At 48.2% G+C, this 15,790-nt stretch overlaps 1 protein-coding gene across 1 annotated transcript in view; it reads left to right on the forward strand.

Moving 5' to 3' along the window:
- LRRC49 (leucine rich repeat containing 49) overlaps positions 1-15,790 on the forward strand; it is a 111,744-nt gene that overhangs the window by 91,977 nt on the left and 3,977 nt on the right. The window contains exons 14-15 of the mRNA XM_038750563.1: positions 330-439; positions 6,085-6,244. Coding sequence (XP_038606491.1) covers positions 330-439; positions 6,085-6,244 — 270 coding nt within the window. The remainder of the gene's footprint in view (positions 1-329; positions 440-6,084; positions 6,245-15,790) is intronic.

Genomic DNA, 15,790 nt, shown 5'->3' on the forward strand with positions numbered 1-15,790 from the left:
CTGGGAGATGGTTGGGAGGAATGGGAGGTGGCCAGAGGGCTGACAGGGAGTGGGCAGTGGAGCAGAGCTGACTTTCTGGGGTGTCCATGGATGAGATAACCACTCCTGGAAGGGAAGTCTGAGCTCGGTCCACCCGCCTGGATCTGGCGTGGGCAGGGGTGCCCGCTGGGTGCCCTCTATTAGAGGTAGCTCCTTGTGGGTAGGGAAGGGGTCACTCATCTGTTATGTGTCTCCCGGGGGCTTAGTTCAGTGCCTCGTGCCCAGTGAGCACTCAGAAATAGCGTGATTACTGCTGCCACTGCTATCACTTCCAATCGTCTTCTCCACAGGTGACGCAGAATGACATGATCATGGCCGAGCGGCTCTTTGGGATCCTGGCCCACGTGGCCTCTTCGGAGCTGCCCCAGTTCCGGCTGCTTTCACTGCTGGGTGAAGTCAGGTGAAGGGCGATTACTATAGCTTCGCTAGAAGTGCCACTTATGGGGAGAAACAAGAATAACTGCTCATGTCCTATCGCGGTCAGCCCCTCACCCTTCCTGCCCCCTCTCTATGCTTACTATGTGCCACGCCCTGTACTACTACTACTACTACTAATAATTGCAATATTTGTTAAGCGCTTAGTCTGTGCCAGGCACTGAACTAAGCGTTGGGGTGGATATAAGCAAATCGGGTTGAACTCAGTCCCTGCCCCACATGGAGCTCACAATCTTAATCCCCGTTTTCCAGATGAGGGAACTGAGGCACAGAGAAGTGAGTGAGTTCCCCAAGGTCACACAACAGACAAGCAGACAGAGCCGGGATTTGAACCCAGGTCCTTCTGATTCCCAAAATCTTGCTCTATCCACTAGGCCGCAATACAAGGTAATCAGGTCCCACATGAGGCTCATAGTCCAAGGAAGAGGGAGGCCAGGTTTTGAATCCCCATTTTCCAGGTGAAAGGACTGAGGCACAGAGAAGTTAAGTGAGTTGGCCAAGTCACACAGCAGGTACGTGACAGAGTCGGGGTTAAGAGCCCAGGTTCTCTGACCCTTGGGCCCATGGTCTTTTCAGTAACCATGCTGCTTCTCTAGTGGGTTTTTCTGAGGAATGGGGTGATATGTTGCAAGAATAATGCTTTAGGAAAATAATCCAGGTAACAGAATGAAGTTTGGACTGGAGAGAGACAGGAGGCAGGGAGGTCAGCAAGGAAGATGATGGAGCAGTGCAGCCAGAATATGAAAGGCCCCTGTACCAGTGTGGCGAGCATTTGGGTGGAGCGGAAAGGGCGGATCCTGGAAATAGCGTGGAGGAAAATCTGACAGATGGATTGTGCCGTTTGAAAGAGAGAGAGGATAATGCCAAGGTTACGGGCCAGAGATGGGGTGGGTGTGGGGTTCTCAGCTGTGGGGGAAAGTTAGGGTCAGTCCTGGGCATGCTGAGCTTGAGGTGCCGGCGGGACACCCAAGAGGAGCTGGCCCAGAGGCTGGAGAGATGCAAAACTGAATGGGAGAGAGGGAAGTTGGGGCTGGAGAGATAGATTTGGGAGTCTCCCACATCGAGGTGTTAGTTGAAGCCGTGGGAGCAGATGAGTTTGCCCAAGATGGTTGTTCGGCCGGGAGCCCAAGTATCCTCCTCCTGCCATCGCCGGGTCTGCCGAGGGTAAGAAATCTAGGTCTGCTTCCTGGTCCTGTGGTGGCTTCGCTTCGCACCCTCTTCCTTCTGATGTGGCGGCTTTCTTTGTTCCCAGAGATCTGAATACCGGCTGCGTGGAGTGGCGTTTGTCACTTTGTACTTGAACTTCACAGCGAACTTCAGCCACCCCCCCCCACCCCTGCCCCCCCCCCCCCCGCCCAGCCGGACTTCCCCCGCCCTGCTGGACTTCCCCTGCCCTGCTGGATTTCCCCCGCCTGGCTGGACTTCCCCGGCCCTGCCCCGCTCCACTTCCAACGTAACCTCCCTTCTCCATCCATTCTGCCGTCGCCTGCTGGGCTCCCCCTCGGCCTCCCACACTCTAGAGCGGAGTATCCGGCGCGGCCTGTAGCTGACCAGTGCCTCGCTCCTGTGGACTTGAGGTCCTGGGAAAACTTACCCCAGAAGTAACTGGAAGGAGAAACAGCATAGCAGACACCTGATAGAGCCACCCCCGCCCCACCCCCGGTTTCCTCCTCGGGCCCTGAGTGCGCGGAACGTGTTCTCTGGAAGGTTTGCCACAGCCATTAATGGCCAGACCAGATTTCCCCGGCGGGCTGTTGAACAGTCTGTGCTGGGAAGGCCGCGGGCCGTGTCGACCTCTCGATCTGGTGCCACTTCGCTCGGCTTCCCCCGTCCCTTCCGGGCCCCCCACCAGCCCTGCGGGAGGAGGAAACGACAAGCAGATTTGTTCCCGGCCTCCTGGGACCAGCTCTGGAGCAGGAGCCGGGCTGGTCTGGTTTGTTTTGTTTTTTGGTTGTTTTTTTAAATGATATTTGTTAAGCGCTTTCTATGTACCAGGCACTGGGTAGATAATAATAATAATAATGATGGCATTTATTAAGCGCTTACTATATGCAAAACACTGTTCTAAGCGCTGGGGAGGTTACAAAGTGATCAGGTTGTCCTACGGGGGGCTCACAGTCTCTTAATCCCCATTTTACAGATTACTGAGGCCCAGGGAAGTGAAGTGACTTGCCCAAAGTCACACAGCTGACAAGTGGCGGAGCCGGGATTTGAACCCATGACCTCCGACTCCAAAGCCCGGGCTCTTTCCACTGAGCCACGCTGCTTCTCTACAGATAGATACAAGCTTAACAGGATGGACACAGTTCCTGGCTCACATGGAGCTCACAGTCTCAGTCCCCATTTTCCAGATGAGGGAACTGAGGCCCAGAGAAGTGAAGTGATTAACCCAAGGTCACACAGCAGGCAAGTGGCGGGGCCAGGATTAGAACCCGGGTACTTCTGATTCCCAGACCCGGGCTCTGTCCAGTAGGACACGCTGCTTCTCCGGCTTCCGCCCTCCTGCAGCATCCCATGAGGTGGGAGCCCGGAGCTTGGGGGCAGGCCTGCGAAGGACCAGACTGCCCACCGCCACCATGGGCCTCCCGCCTCCCTCTGCCCCCGCCGCCGGGGCTGTGGCCCGTTCCTCTGCACGCACAGTCTCGATCCCAAGACCTCAGGGCCGAGGCTCATCCACCAGTCCCCACGGAAGGGGCTGGGGGATGCGCATCTGGGGGAGGAGATTAGCTAGACTTCGGGGGTGCCCTTTCTACTTGGACTCCCCTCTTGTCCCCACCTACACGGGGTGCAGAGAGCAGCTGGCCCCCTGCTCAGCAACCCTGCCCAGTCTGCTCAAGGTTGTCCGCCTCCTTCCCTCAAGGGGCTTACAGTCTAGTCTGATAAGCAGCATGGCCTAGTGGCTAGAGCATGGGCCTGGGAATCAGAAGGACCTGCGTTCTAATCTCAGCTCTGCCACTCGTAATAATAATAATAATGATAATGATGGCATTTATTAAGCGCTTACTATGTGCAAAGCAGTGTTCTAAGCGCTGGCGAAGTTACAAGGTGATCAGGTTGTCCCACGGGGGGCTCACAGTCTTCATCCCCACTTTACAGATGAGGTAACTGAGGCCCAGAGAAGTTTAAGTGACTTGCCCAAAGTCACACAGCTGACAATTGGCGGAGCCGGGGTTTGAACCCATGACCTCTGACTCCAAAACCCGGGCTCTTTCCACTGAGCCATGTTGCCGTGTTACCTTGAATAAGTCACTCCACTTCCCTGGGCCTCAGTTACCTCAGGTGTAAAATGGGGAGTAAGACCGTGAGCCCCTTGTGGGACAGGAATGGTGTCCGACCTGATTGGCGTATATCTACCCCAGGGCTTAGTACAGTGCCTGGCACATAGTAACTGCTTAACAAATACCCCAGTTACGATGAACAGATACCAGTTTTTAGTGGAGGCAGTTAGGGAAGCAGCGTGGCTCAGTGGCAAGAGCCCGGGCTTTGGAGACACAGGTCGTGGGTTCAAATCCTGACTCTGCCACTTAGCTGTGTGACTTTGGGCAAGTCACTTAACTTCTCCGGGCCTCCGTTCGCTCATCTGTAAAATGGGGATGAAGACTGTGAGCCCCACGTGGGACAACCTGATTACCTTGTGTCCACTCTGCTGAGCCACTCTCTACTATCCAGCAGGGCACATGTCCAATAAGTCCCTTACTCTTCCCAGAGGCAATCAGTCAATCATATTTTGGGGGCACTTAATGTGTGCAGAGCACTGCACTAAGCACTTGGGAGCGTACAATAAAACAGAGTTGGTAGACACGTTCTTTTTTTTTTTAATGGTATTTCATCATCATCATCATCATCATCAATCGTATTTATTGAGCGCTTACTATGTGCAGAGCACTGTACTAAGCGCTTGGGAAGTACAAATTGGCAACATATAGAGACAGTCCCTACCCAACAGTGGGCTCACAGTCTAAAAGGGGCAGGCAGAGAACAAAACCAAACATACTAACAAAATAAAACAAATAGAAATTTGTTAAGTGCTTACAGCTTGGCTTAGTGGAAAGAGCCCAGGCTTAGGAGTCGGAGGTCATGGGTTCTAATCCTGACTCTGCCACTTGTCTGCCGTGTGACTATGGGCAAGCCACTTAACTTCTCCGTGCCTAAGTTACCTCATCTGTAAAATGGGGGTTGAGACTTTGAGCCCCATGTGGGACAACCTGTTAACCTTGTATCTATCCCAGTGCTTAGAACAGTGCTCGGCACATAGTAAGTGCTTAACAAATGCTATCATCGTTATTATTATGTGGCAGGCACTGTACTAAGCGCTGAGGTGGTCAGTTTGAACACAGTCCCTGCAGTGTGGCTCAGTGGAAAAGAGCATGGGCTTTGGAGTCAGAGGTCATGGGTTCAAACCCCGGCTCCGCCAATTGTCAGCTGTGTGACTTTGGGCAAGTCACTTAACTTCTCTGTGCCTCAGTTATCTCATCTGTAAAATGGGGACTAAGACTGTGAGCCCCACGTGGGACAACCTGATCACCTTGTAACCTCCCCAGCGCTTAGAACAGTGCTTTGCACACAGTAAGCGCTTCATAAATGCCATTATTATTATTATGGGGTTCACAGCCTCTATCCCCATTTTACAGATGAGGTAACTGAGGCTCAGAGAATAATAATAATAATAATGGCATTTGTTAAGCGCTTACTTTGTACGAAGCACTGTTCTAAGCGCTGGGGGCGGATACAAGGTGATCAGGTTGTCCCACTTGGGGCTCACAGTCTTCATCCCCATTTTACAGATGAGGGAACTGAGGCCCAGAGAAGTGAAGGGACTTGGCCAAAGTCACACGGCTAACAAGCGGCAGAGCCGGGATTAGAATGCAGGTCCTTTGGACTCCCAGGCCGATAGTGCTCTATCCACTAGGCCAAGCTGCTTCCCTGCCCACGACAAGCTCACAGTCTAGAGGATAGCGGCCCTCGGCCTTGGATTCCTCTCCCAAACTACAGCTGGGAGCCGAATCAGATGGGTGATGGGGAGCCCCCCTGCCCCTGGGTGGGTGAGTCCATCCGCTGTTTCCTCACCAAGTTATGCCCACCTGGCTGTAAAAAGGCTGTTCCCAGCAGATTGTGCCCACCAAACTGTTCTCAGCAGGCAGTGCCCACCGGCCTCTTCCTGGAGGCTTTGGCTGTGGGACTTTCAGAGCAGCTGAAGGGCTTTTTGTCAAGCAGCAAATAATGTTTATGCTGACCGCTTGTCTTTGTGCAACAAAAGAGCCGGTTTCCCTGACTTAGACCAAAGGAAGACTTCTCCGGGGCAGGGGGAAATCTGCGGCGGACTGAGCCCTCAGGATGTAATAAACTCCAAACTCATAAAGCAGTGCTCAAAAGCAAGTAAATCAACCAAGGCCATCTGCACTTCATTAGTGGGTGGGTGATTATCTCTCTCTCTAGACTGTGAGCCTGCTGTCTTCTAGACTGTGAGCCCGCTGTTGGGTAGGGACCGTCTCTATATGTTGCCAACTTGTACTTCCCGAGCGCTTAGTACAGTGCTCTGCACACAGTGAGCGCTCAATAAATACGATTGAATGAATGATTGAATGAAATGGCTTGATTTTCTACCCCCAGGAGGAAGCAACTCTGCTCGCTGCTGGAGGGGAAAGGAAAGAAATCCGGCGGCGGGGTCAGCAGCGAAGAAAGTCCAGATGGTAGGAGGCAGGGAGCGGAGAATCCCAATCGAGCTACTCTGAATTACACCGGCAGAGACCTATATTCGGACAAACTGGAGGTAAAACTGTGGGAAACCCCCAGTACTGGCTTACTGGGGTGGGGAGGACTATGGTTGGCCTGTATCCACTCCGGTGCTTAGTACAGTGCCTGGTACATAGTAAGTGCTTAACAAATACCTTTATTATTGTTATAATTATTGTGGTATTCACTAAGTGCTTACTTTGTGCCAAGCGCTGGGGTAAGTACTATATAATCAGGCCAGGCATAGTACTTGTCCCACATGGAACTCATAGTCCAAGCAAGAGGAAGAACAGGTTTTGAATCCTCATTGTACAGATGAGGAAACTGAGCCACACAGGAGCAACGTGGCTTAGTGGCTAGAGCATGGGCCTGGGTGTCAGAAGGACCTGGATTCTAATCCCGGCTCCACCACTGTCTGCTGTGTGACCCTGGGCGAGTCACTTTACTTCTCTGAGCCTCAATTCTCTCATCTGCAAAATGAGAGTTAGACTGTGAGCCCCTTGTGGGACACAGACTGTGTCCAACCTAATTAGCTTGTATCTACCCCAGTGTTTAGAACAGTGCCTGGTACATCTTAAGCACTAAAGAAATACCATTGGAAAAAAAAGTGACTAGCCCATGGACCCACAGTTGGTAAGTGGCAGAGCTGGGATTATAATTCTTAGTAGTAGTAATAATAATAAAATGGTATTTAATAATAATAAATAATGTTGGCATTTGTTAAGCGCTTACTATGTGCAAAGCACTGTTCTAAGCGCTGGGGGGATACAAAGTGATCAGGTTGTCCCATGTGGGGTTCACAGTCTTAATCCCCATTTTACAGATGAGGTAACTGAGGCTCAGAGAAGTTAAGTGACTTGCCCAAGGTCACACAGCAGACATGTGGTGGAGTCGGGATTCGAACCTATGACCTCTGAGTCCAAAGCCCGTGCTCTTTCCACTGAGCCACGCTGCTTCTTAAGTGCTTACTTTGTGCCAAGCACTGTACTAAGAGCTGGGGTAGATACAAGATAATCAATCTGGACACGGTCCCTGTCCCACATGAGCTCACAGTCTTAAACCTTATTAGAACTCACATTATTGTTATTATTATTATTAATGATAACTGTGGTATTTATTAAGCACTTACTACATGCCAAGCAATGTTCTAAGCGCTGGGGTAGATATAAGTTCATCCGGTTAGACCCAGTCCCTATCCCACATGGGGCTCACAGTCTTAATCCCCATTTTACAGATGAGGGAACTGAGGCACAGAGCAGTGAAGTGACTTACCCGAGGTCACACAGTAGACACGTGGAGGAGCCGGGATTAGAACCCAGGTCCTTCTGATTCCTAGGCCCACTAGGCCATGCTGCTTCTCTAGAACCCAGGTCCTCTGACTCCCAGATGAGAACCCCGGACTCTGATAATAATAATAATAATAATAATAATAATAATAATAATAATAATAATAATAATAATAATAATAATGATGGCATTTATTAAGCACTTACTATGTGCAAAGCACTGTTCTATGCGCTGATCCCAGATTAGAACCCTGTTGCTCTGGCTCCCAGTCCCAGGCCCTTTCCAGTAGGCTACATTGCTTCCCACGCATGCCTGGTCCACCTACAAGTCCCAGTGGGAGCCCTGTCCCAAGCCTGGGCAGTAGCCCTCTGGAAGCCTGATTGAGGAGGGTGGGACATCATCATCATCATCATCAATCGTATTTATTGAGCGCTTACTCTGTGCAGAGCACTGTACTAAGCGCTTGGGAAGTACAAATTGGCAACACATAGAGACAGTCCCTACCCAACAGTGGGCTCACAGTCTAAAAGGGGGAGACAGAGAACAAAACCAAACATACCAACAAAATAAAATAAATAGGATAGATATGTACAAGTAAAATAAATAAATAGAGTAATAAATATGTATAACCATATATACATATATACAGGACAGGGAGCAGAGTGCCACAGGATCCCAGCTGCGGCACCAGCAGCTCACAAAATGTTCCCTCAAGCAACTGCACCACGACGCCCGAGGCGTCACCTAGTCATCGAGATTAAAACCCGGCATAATAATAAGAACCATGGCGTTAGGTTTTTTGTTGTGTTTTGACAGATTTTGTTCATCCATCCATCGCTGGTACTTATTGAGCACTCTCTATGCGCAAAGCAGTGTACTAAGCATGTGGGAGTGTACAACAGAATTAGGAGACACATTCCCTGCTCATAACAAGCTTATTTGTTAAGCGCTTACTATGTGCCAGGCATTCGACTAAGTGCTGAGGTAGACACAAGTTAATCATGTTGGACACAGTCCTTGTCCCCCATTCATTCATTCATTCAGTCAGTCGTATTTATTGAGCGCTTACTGTGTGCAGAGCACTGTACTAAGCGCTTGGGAAGTACAAGTCGGCAACATATAGAGATGGTCTCTACCCAACAACGAGCTCACAGTCTAGAAGGGGGAGACGGACAATAAAAAAAACACGTAGACATGGGGCTCACAGTCTTAATCCCCATTGGCAACTGAGGCATAGAGAAGTGAAGTGACTTGGCCAGTGCAGAGCCAGGATTAGAACCCAAGTCCTTCTGATTCCCAGGCCCAGGTTCTTTCCACTAGGCCATGCTGCTTCTCTTAAGCACTTGTATGCTAGGCACTGAACTAAGCAATGTGGCTAATTAGATTGGACAAGGTCCCTATCCCACATGGAAATCACAGTCTAAATAGGAGGGATAACAGGTACTGAATCCCCAGTTTGCTGACAAGGAAACTGAGGCACAGAGACGTTCAGTGACATGTCCAAGGTCACACAGCAGGCACAGCAGTCTTCTAGACTGTAAGCTTCGTTTCTAGACTGTGAGCTACTTGTGAGCAGGGAACTTGTTTTCCAACTCTGTTGTGTTGTTCTCTCCCAAGCGCTTAGTACAGTGCTCTGCATACAGTAAGCACTCAATTAATGCAATTGATTGATTATTGAAAGTGGCAGAGCCGGGATTGGAACCCAGGTCCTCTGACTCCCAGGGCCAAGCTCTTTCCACTAGGCCACACTGCTTCTCTTGGATGTGGCAAGAGGCTTTGTGGCAAATGAACCCCGTGCCTCGGAATTCAAGTCACTGCCAGGAGGGTTGATCCAAGAGTGCTGGTCTACCAGTCAATCAGTCAATCATATTTATTGAGTGCCTACTGTGCGCAGAGCACTGTACTAGGTGCTTGTTACAATATAACAGACACATTCCCTGCCCACAGCGAGTTTACAGTTTAGAGGGGGAGACGGACACCCTGCCCACAGCGAGTTTACAGTCTAGAGAGGGAGACGGATATTAATATAAATAAATAAATTACAGACATGGACATAAGTGCTGTGGGGCTGGACCAGGGGATGAATTAAGGGAGGAAATCAGGGCGACCCAGAAGGAAGTGGGAGAAGAGGAAAGGAGGGCTCTGAAGCGCGGGCGAGTCAGTGTCGGTCGGATATAAGGAAGGGAGGGCATTCCAGGCCAGAGGCAGGATGTTGGCGAGAGGTCGGCGGCGAGACAGACGAGAGATTGGCAGAAGAAGAGTGAGGTTTGCAGTCTAGGTTGTAGTAGGCGAGTAGCGAGGCGAGGTAGGAGTGGGCAAGGTGAAGGTGATTGAGTCCTTTAAAGCCACCGATGAGGGGTTTCTGCCTCGTTTTCTTTCCCCTGTGGTTCTCTCGGTGGCCACACTCTGGCTCTGACTGACCACAAGCTGACCGAGGAAATGGGATTAGAGCCAAACCCCAAACCCGAACCCACAGGAAGTGGCGAAGCGGGGCTCGTCTCTGTCCCAGGCAGCTGGCAGGCATTTGCTCCCCTTTATCGCCCCCAGAAATCTTTATGCCGTTTTTACGAGGAGCCAACCCATGACCTCATGTTTTCAGCGCCGCGAAATAAATCAGGTTGATTAGCGACTCTGGCACGTGTATATTTATTTTAAGGATAACGCGTTACACTGCTGTAGGAAAACTCCTCGTGAAAGGTGAGAAATCTCCTAGAAAAGACTGACATACGATTAAAACTATGTAATTGCACAAGACGTGTTTCGGTTCAGGGAAACGGCGATGGAATTTGCCCACACAGTGCACTGACACATCTCTCCCAGTGATCGGTGTCTAAGCGTTTCCCCGAATCGTAACCGGGGAGCGAATAACGATTCCCGCTGGGACCGGGGAGGGGGCCGGAGACGGTGACTGAGCAGAGAACACGGTCTCCCCTTGAGTGGATCCAGTCCTCTCAGAGAGGGGTTCCCCTCACTGCTGGCTAATCAGGAGTGTGTAATCTGGGAGGACAGATAATTACTCTCCCCTGCTTCAAGGCCGTATTTAAGACCCATCTCCTCCAAGTGGCCTTCCCTGCCTAACCCCCCCTTTCCTCTTCTCCCACTCCCTTTTTCGTCATCCTGACTCTTTCATTCATTAGAGAAGCAGCGTGGCTCAGTGGAAAGAGCCCGGGCTTGGCACTCAGAGGTCATGGGCTCAAATCCCGCCTCCGCCAATTGTCAGCTGTGTGACTTCGGGCAAGTCACTTCGCTTCTCTGGGCCTCCGTTCCCTCGTCTGTAAAATGGGGATTAAGACCGTGAGCCCCACGTGGGACAACCTGATCACCTTGTATCCTCCCCAGTGCTTAGAACAGTGTTTTGCACGTAGTAAGCGCTTAAAAATGCCATTATTATCATTATTATTATTATCCCCTCTTTACCCTGCCCCACAACGCTTACGTACATATCTGTCATTTCATTTATATTAATGTATATTAACACCACACCCTCTAGACTGTAAGCGCATTGTGGGTAGGGAAAGTGTCTGTTTACTGTCATATTAGTAATGACCCCCCGCCACCCCCCTTTCAGACTGTGAGCTCACTGCTGGGTAGGGACTGTCTCTATATGTTGCCAACTTGTACTTCCCAAGCGCTTAGTACAGTGCTGTGCACACAATAAGCGCTCAATAAATACGATTGATGATATTATACTCTCCCAAGCACTTAGTTCAGTGCTCTGAGAAGGCTCTTGAGAATAACCCTGCCCTCAGCCGCCCACCCCCACCCCCCCACGCTGCTGCAGGGCCGGGTCTTCCGCCTGCAGTCCTCACCCCCAGACTGTAAACTTGTTGTGGGCAGGGAATGTGTCTACCAACTCTGCTGTATCGTACTCTCCCAAGAGCTCTGGGAGTACAGTGCTCTGTACACAGTAAGTGCTCAATAAATACGATTTACTGACCGACTGACCTAAAGCTCTGCACACGGTAACCGCGTAATAAATACCATAAGTACCAGGGAAGCAGCATGGCCTAGTGGCTAGAGCCCAGGCCTGGGAGTTAGAAGGACTTGGGTTCTAATCCCGGCTCCACCATTCGTCTGTTATGCGACCTTGGGCACACTTCCCTGGGCCTCAGTTCCCTCGTCTGTAAAATGGGGATTAAGGCTATGAGCCCCAAGAGGGACAGGGACTGTGTCCAACCTAATTAGCTTGTATCTACCCCAGTGTTTAGAACAGTGCTTGGCTCATACTAAGCACTTAACAAATGCCATCATCATTATTATTATGATAACAATGCTTAACACAATGTACATGCTTAACAAATATGATTATTATTATTATTACTATTAGAACCGTGCTTGACACATAGTACATGCTTTACAAATCCCATTATTATTACTATTAGAACAGTGCTTGACACATAGTAAGCACTTACTTAACAAATACCATTATTATTATCATCATTAGAACAGTGCTTGACACATAGTAAGCGCTTAACAAATACCATCATCATTATTATTATTATAACAGTGCTTGACACATAGTACATGCTTAACAAATACCATTATTATTATTATTACTATTAGGACAGTGTTTGACATGTAGTAAGCGCTTAACAAATACCATTATTATTATCATTAGAACAGTGCTTGACATGTAGTAAGCACTTAACAAATACCATCATCATTATTGTTATTATAACAGTGCTTGACACATAGTACTTGCATAACAAATACCGTTATTATTATTATTACTATTAGGACAGTGCTTGACACATAGTAAGTGCTTAACAAATACCATTATTATTATCACTAGAACAGTGCTTGACATGTAGTAAGTGCTTAACAAATTCCATCATCATCATTATTATTATCACAGTGCTTGACACATAGTACATGCATAACAAATACCATTATTATTATTATTACTTTAGGACAGTGCTTGACATATCGTAAGCGCTTAACAAATACCATTATTATTATTATCATTAGACCAATGCTTGACACGTAGTAAGCGCTTAACAAATACCATCATCATCATTATTATTATAACAGTGCTTGACACATAGTACATGCCTAACAAATATCATTATTATTATTATTACTATTAGGACAGTGCTTGACACATAGTAAGCGCTTAACAAATACAATTGCTATTATTATCATTAGAACAGTGCTTGACACCCACTAAGCACTTAACAAATACCATCACCATTATCATTATTATAACAGTGCTTGACACACAGTACATGCATAACAAATACCGTTATTATTATTATTACAATTAGGACAGTGCTTGACACATCGTAAGCGCTTAACAAATACTGTTATTATTATTATTATTAGACCAATGCTTGACACATAGTAAGCACTTAACAAATACCATCATCATTATTATTATTATAACAGTGCTTGACACATAGTACATGCATAACAAATATCGTTATTATTATTATTACTATTAGGACAGTGCTTGACACATAGTAAGCACTTAACAAATACCATCATCATTATTATAACAGTGCTTGACACATAGTACATGCATAACAAATACCGTTATTATTATTATTACTTTAGGACAGTGCTTGACACATCGTAAGCGCTTAACAAATACCATTATTATTATTATCATTAGAACAGTGCTTGACACATACTAAGCACTTAACAAATGCCATCACCATTATCATTATTATAACAGTGCTTGACACACAGTACATGCATAACAAATACTGTTATTATTATTATTACTCTTAGGACAGTGCTTGACACATCGTAAGCGCTTAACAAATACCGTTATTATTATTATTATTACTTTAGGACAGTGCTTGACACATCGTATGCGCTTAACAAATACCATTATTATTATCATCATTAGACCAACGCTTGACACGTAGTAAGCGCTTAACAAATACCATCATCATTATCATTATTATAACAGCGCTTGACACATAGTCCATGCATAACAAATATAGTTATTATTACTAATAGGAGAGTGCTTGACACATCGTAAGCGCTTAACAAATACCGTTATTATTATTATCATTAGAACAATGCTTGACACATACTAAGCGCTTAACAAATGCCATCATCATTATTATTGTTATCATAATTACCATTGTGTGATTGAGTAGTTACTCCCGGGGGTGGAGATCTTGCTGTTATTTGGCAAGCCGCCCTCCCACCCTGTCCCAGTCCTGTTGTCACCACCCCTATGTCCGACGTCTGTCTGACCCCACAGGAAGGCAGTGGCTCTCACTGTTTACAAAAACCTCTCCCCGGCGGCAGGCAGCAGGCCGGTGGGCGTCCGGGTGGGCATTTGACGGGCGAAGAACGCGGCGTATTTTTGTAGAACCTACCCAGTTCCTGCCCTCAGGGTCCTGCCAGTGTGTGAGACAAGAGATAAACATTTAATCAACAGAAATATGCTCGGGGTGCAGATAGGCCAAATACACACACTCCCTAATTGCAAGAACTAGGAAATGACTCATCTCACACACCAGTGACGTGGTTGATGGGCAGTGTGGCTTAATAATAATAATAGCAATAATAATAATGGTATTTATTAAGCGCTTACCATGTGCAAAGCACTGTTCTAAGCGCTAGGGAGGTTACAAGGTGATCAGGTTGTCCCACGGGGGGCTCACAGTCTTCATCCCCAGTTTTACAGATGAGGTACGTTCCTGCAGGTCAGTGTCATCGATCATCATCATCATCAATCAATCAATCAATCAATCAATCGTATTTATTGAGCGCTTACTATGTGCAGAGCACTGTACTAAGCGCTTGGAAAGTACAAATTGGCATCACATAGAGACAGTCCCTACCCAACAGTGGGCTCACAGTCTAAAAGGGGGAGACAGAGAACAGAACCAAACATACCAACAAAATAAAATAAGTAGGATAGAAATGTACAAGTAAAATAAATAAATAAATAGATAAATAGAGTAATAAATATGTACAACCATATATACATATATACAGGTGCTAGCTTGGCGGATGGGCAGAGGGAGGGCATTCCAGGCCCGGGGGATGACGTGGGCCGGGGGGTCGATGGCGGGACAGGCGAGAGCGAGGTACAGTGAGGAGATTAGTGGTGGAGGAGCGGAGGGTGCGGGCTGGGCAGTAGAAGGAGAGAAGGGAGGTGAGGTAGGAGGGGGCGAGGGGATGGACAGCCTGGAAGCCCAGGGTGAGGAGTTTCTGCTTGATGCGCAGATTGATCGGTAGCCATTGGAGGTTTTTGAGGAGGGGAGTAATATGTCCAGAGCGTTTCTGGACAAAGATAATCCGGGCAGCAGCATGAAGTATGGATTGAAGTGGAGAGAGACACGAGGATGGGAGATCAGAGAGAAGGCTAGTGCAGTAGTCCAGACGGGATAGGATGAGAGCTTGAATTAGCAGGGTAGCGGTTTGGATGGAGAGGAAAGGGCGGATCTTGGCAATGTTGCGGAGCTGAGACCGGCAGGTTTTGGTGACGGCTTGGATGTGAGGGGTGAATGAGAGAGCGGAGTCGAGGATGACACCAAGGTTGCGGGCTTGTGAGACGGGAAGGATGGTAGTGCCGTCAACAGAGATGGGAAAGTCAGGGAGAGGACAAGGTTTGGGAGGGAAGACAAGGAGCTCAGTCTTCGACATGTTGAGCTTTAGGTGGCGGGCGGACATCCAGATGGAGATGTCCTGAAGGCAGGAGGAGATGCGAGCCTGGAGGGAGGGGGAGAGAGCAGGGGCAGAGATGGAGATCTGGGTGTCATCAGCGTAGAGATGATAGTTGAAGCCGTGGGAGCGAATGAGGTCACCAAGGGAGTGAGTGTAGATTGAGAACAGAAGGGGACCAAGCACTGAACCTTGGGGAACCCCCCCAGTAAGAGGATGGGAGGGGGAGGAGGAGCCTGCAAAAGAGACTGAGAAAGAACGACCGGAGAGATAAGAGGAGAACCAGGAGAGGACGGAGTCTGTGAAGCCAAGGTCAGATAACGTGTTGAGGAGAAGGGGGTGGTCCACAGTGTCAAAGGCAGCTGAGAGGTCGAGGAGGATTAGGATTAGATTAGGATTAGGATTAGAATCAATCGTATTTATTGAGCGCTTACTATGTGCAGAGCACTGTACTAAGCGCTTGGGAAGTACAAGTTGGCAACATATCGATCCAATGGAACGAATACCACAGCACCTCAGGAAATCTATGCAGTCAGTAGAAGCAGAGAATACTTAGTGACTTACTGTCTATAGCTTTCCTGTGGGTAAAAAGCACATCCCTGAAATGAAATTTATTTTATAATGGTATTTATTAAGCGCTTACTATGTGCAAAGCACTGTTCTAAGCACT

Source organism: Tachyglossus aculeatus, chromosome 8 (assembly GCF_015852505.1).
Source record: "Tachyglossus aculeatus isolate mTacAcu1 chromosome 8, mTacAcu1.pri, whole genome shotgun sequence".
Taxonomy (NCBI): Eukaryota; Metazoa; Chordata; class Mammalia; order Monotremata; family Tachyglossidae; genus Tachyglossus; species Tachyglossus aculeatus.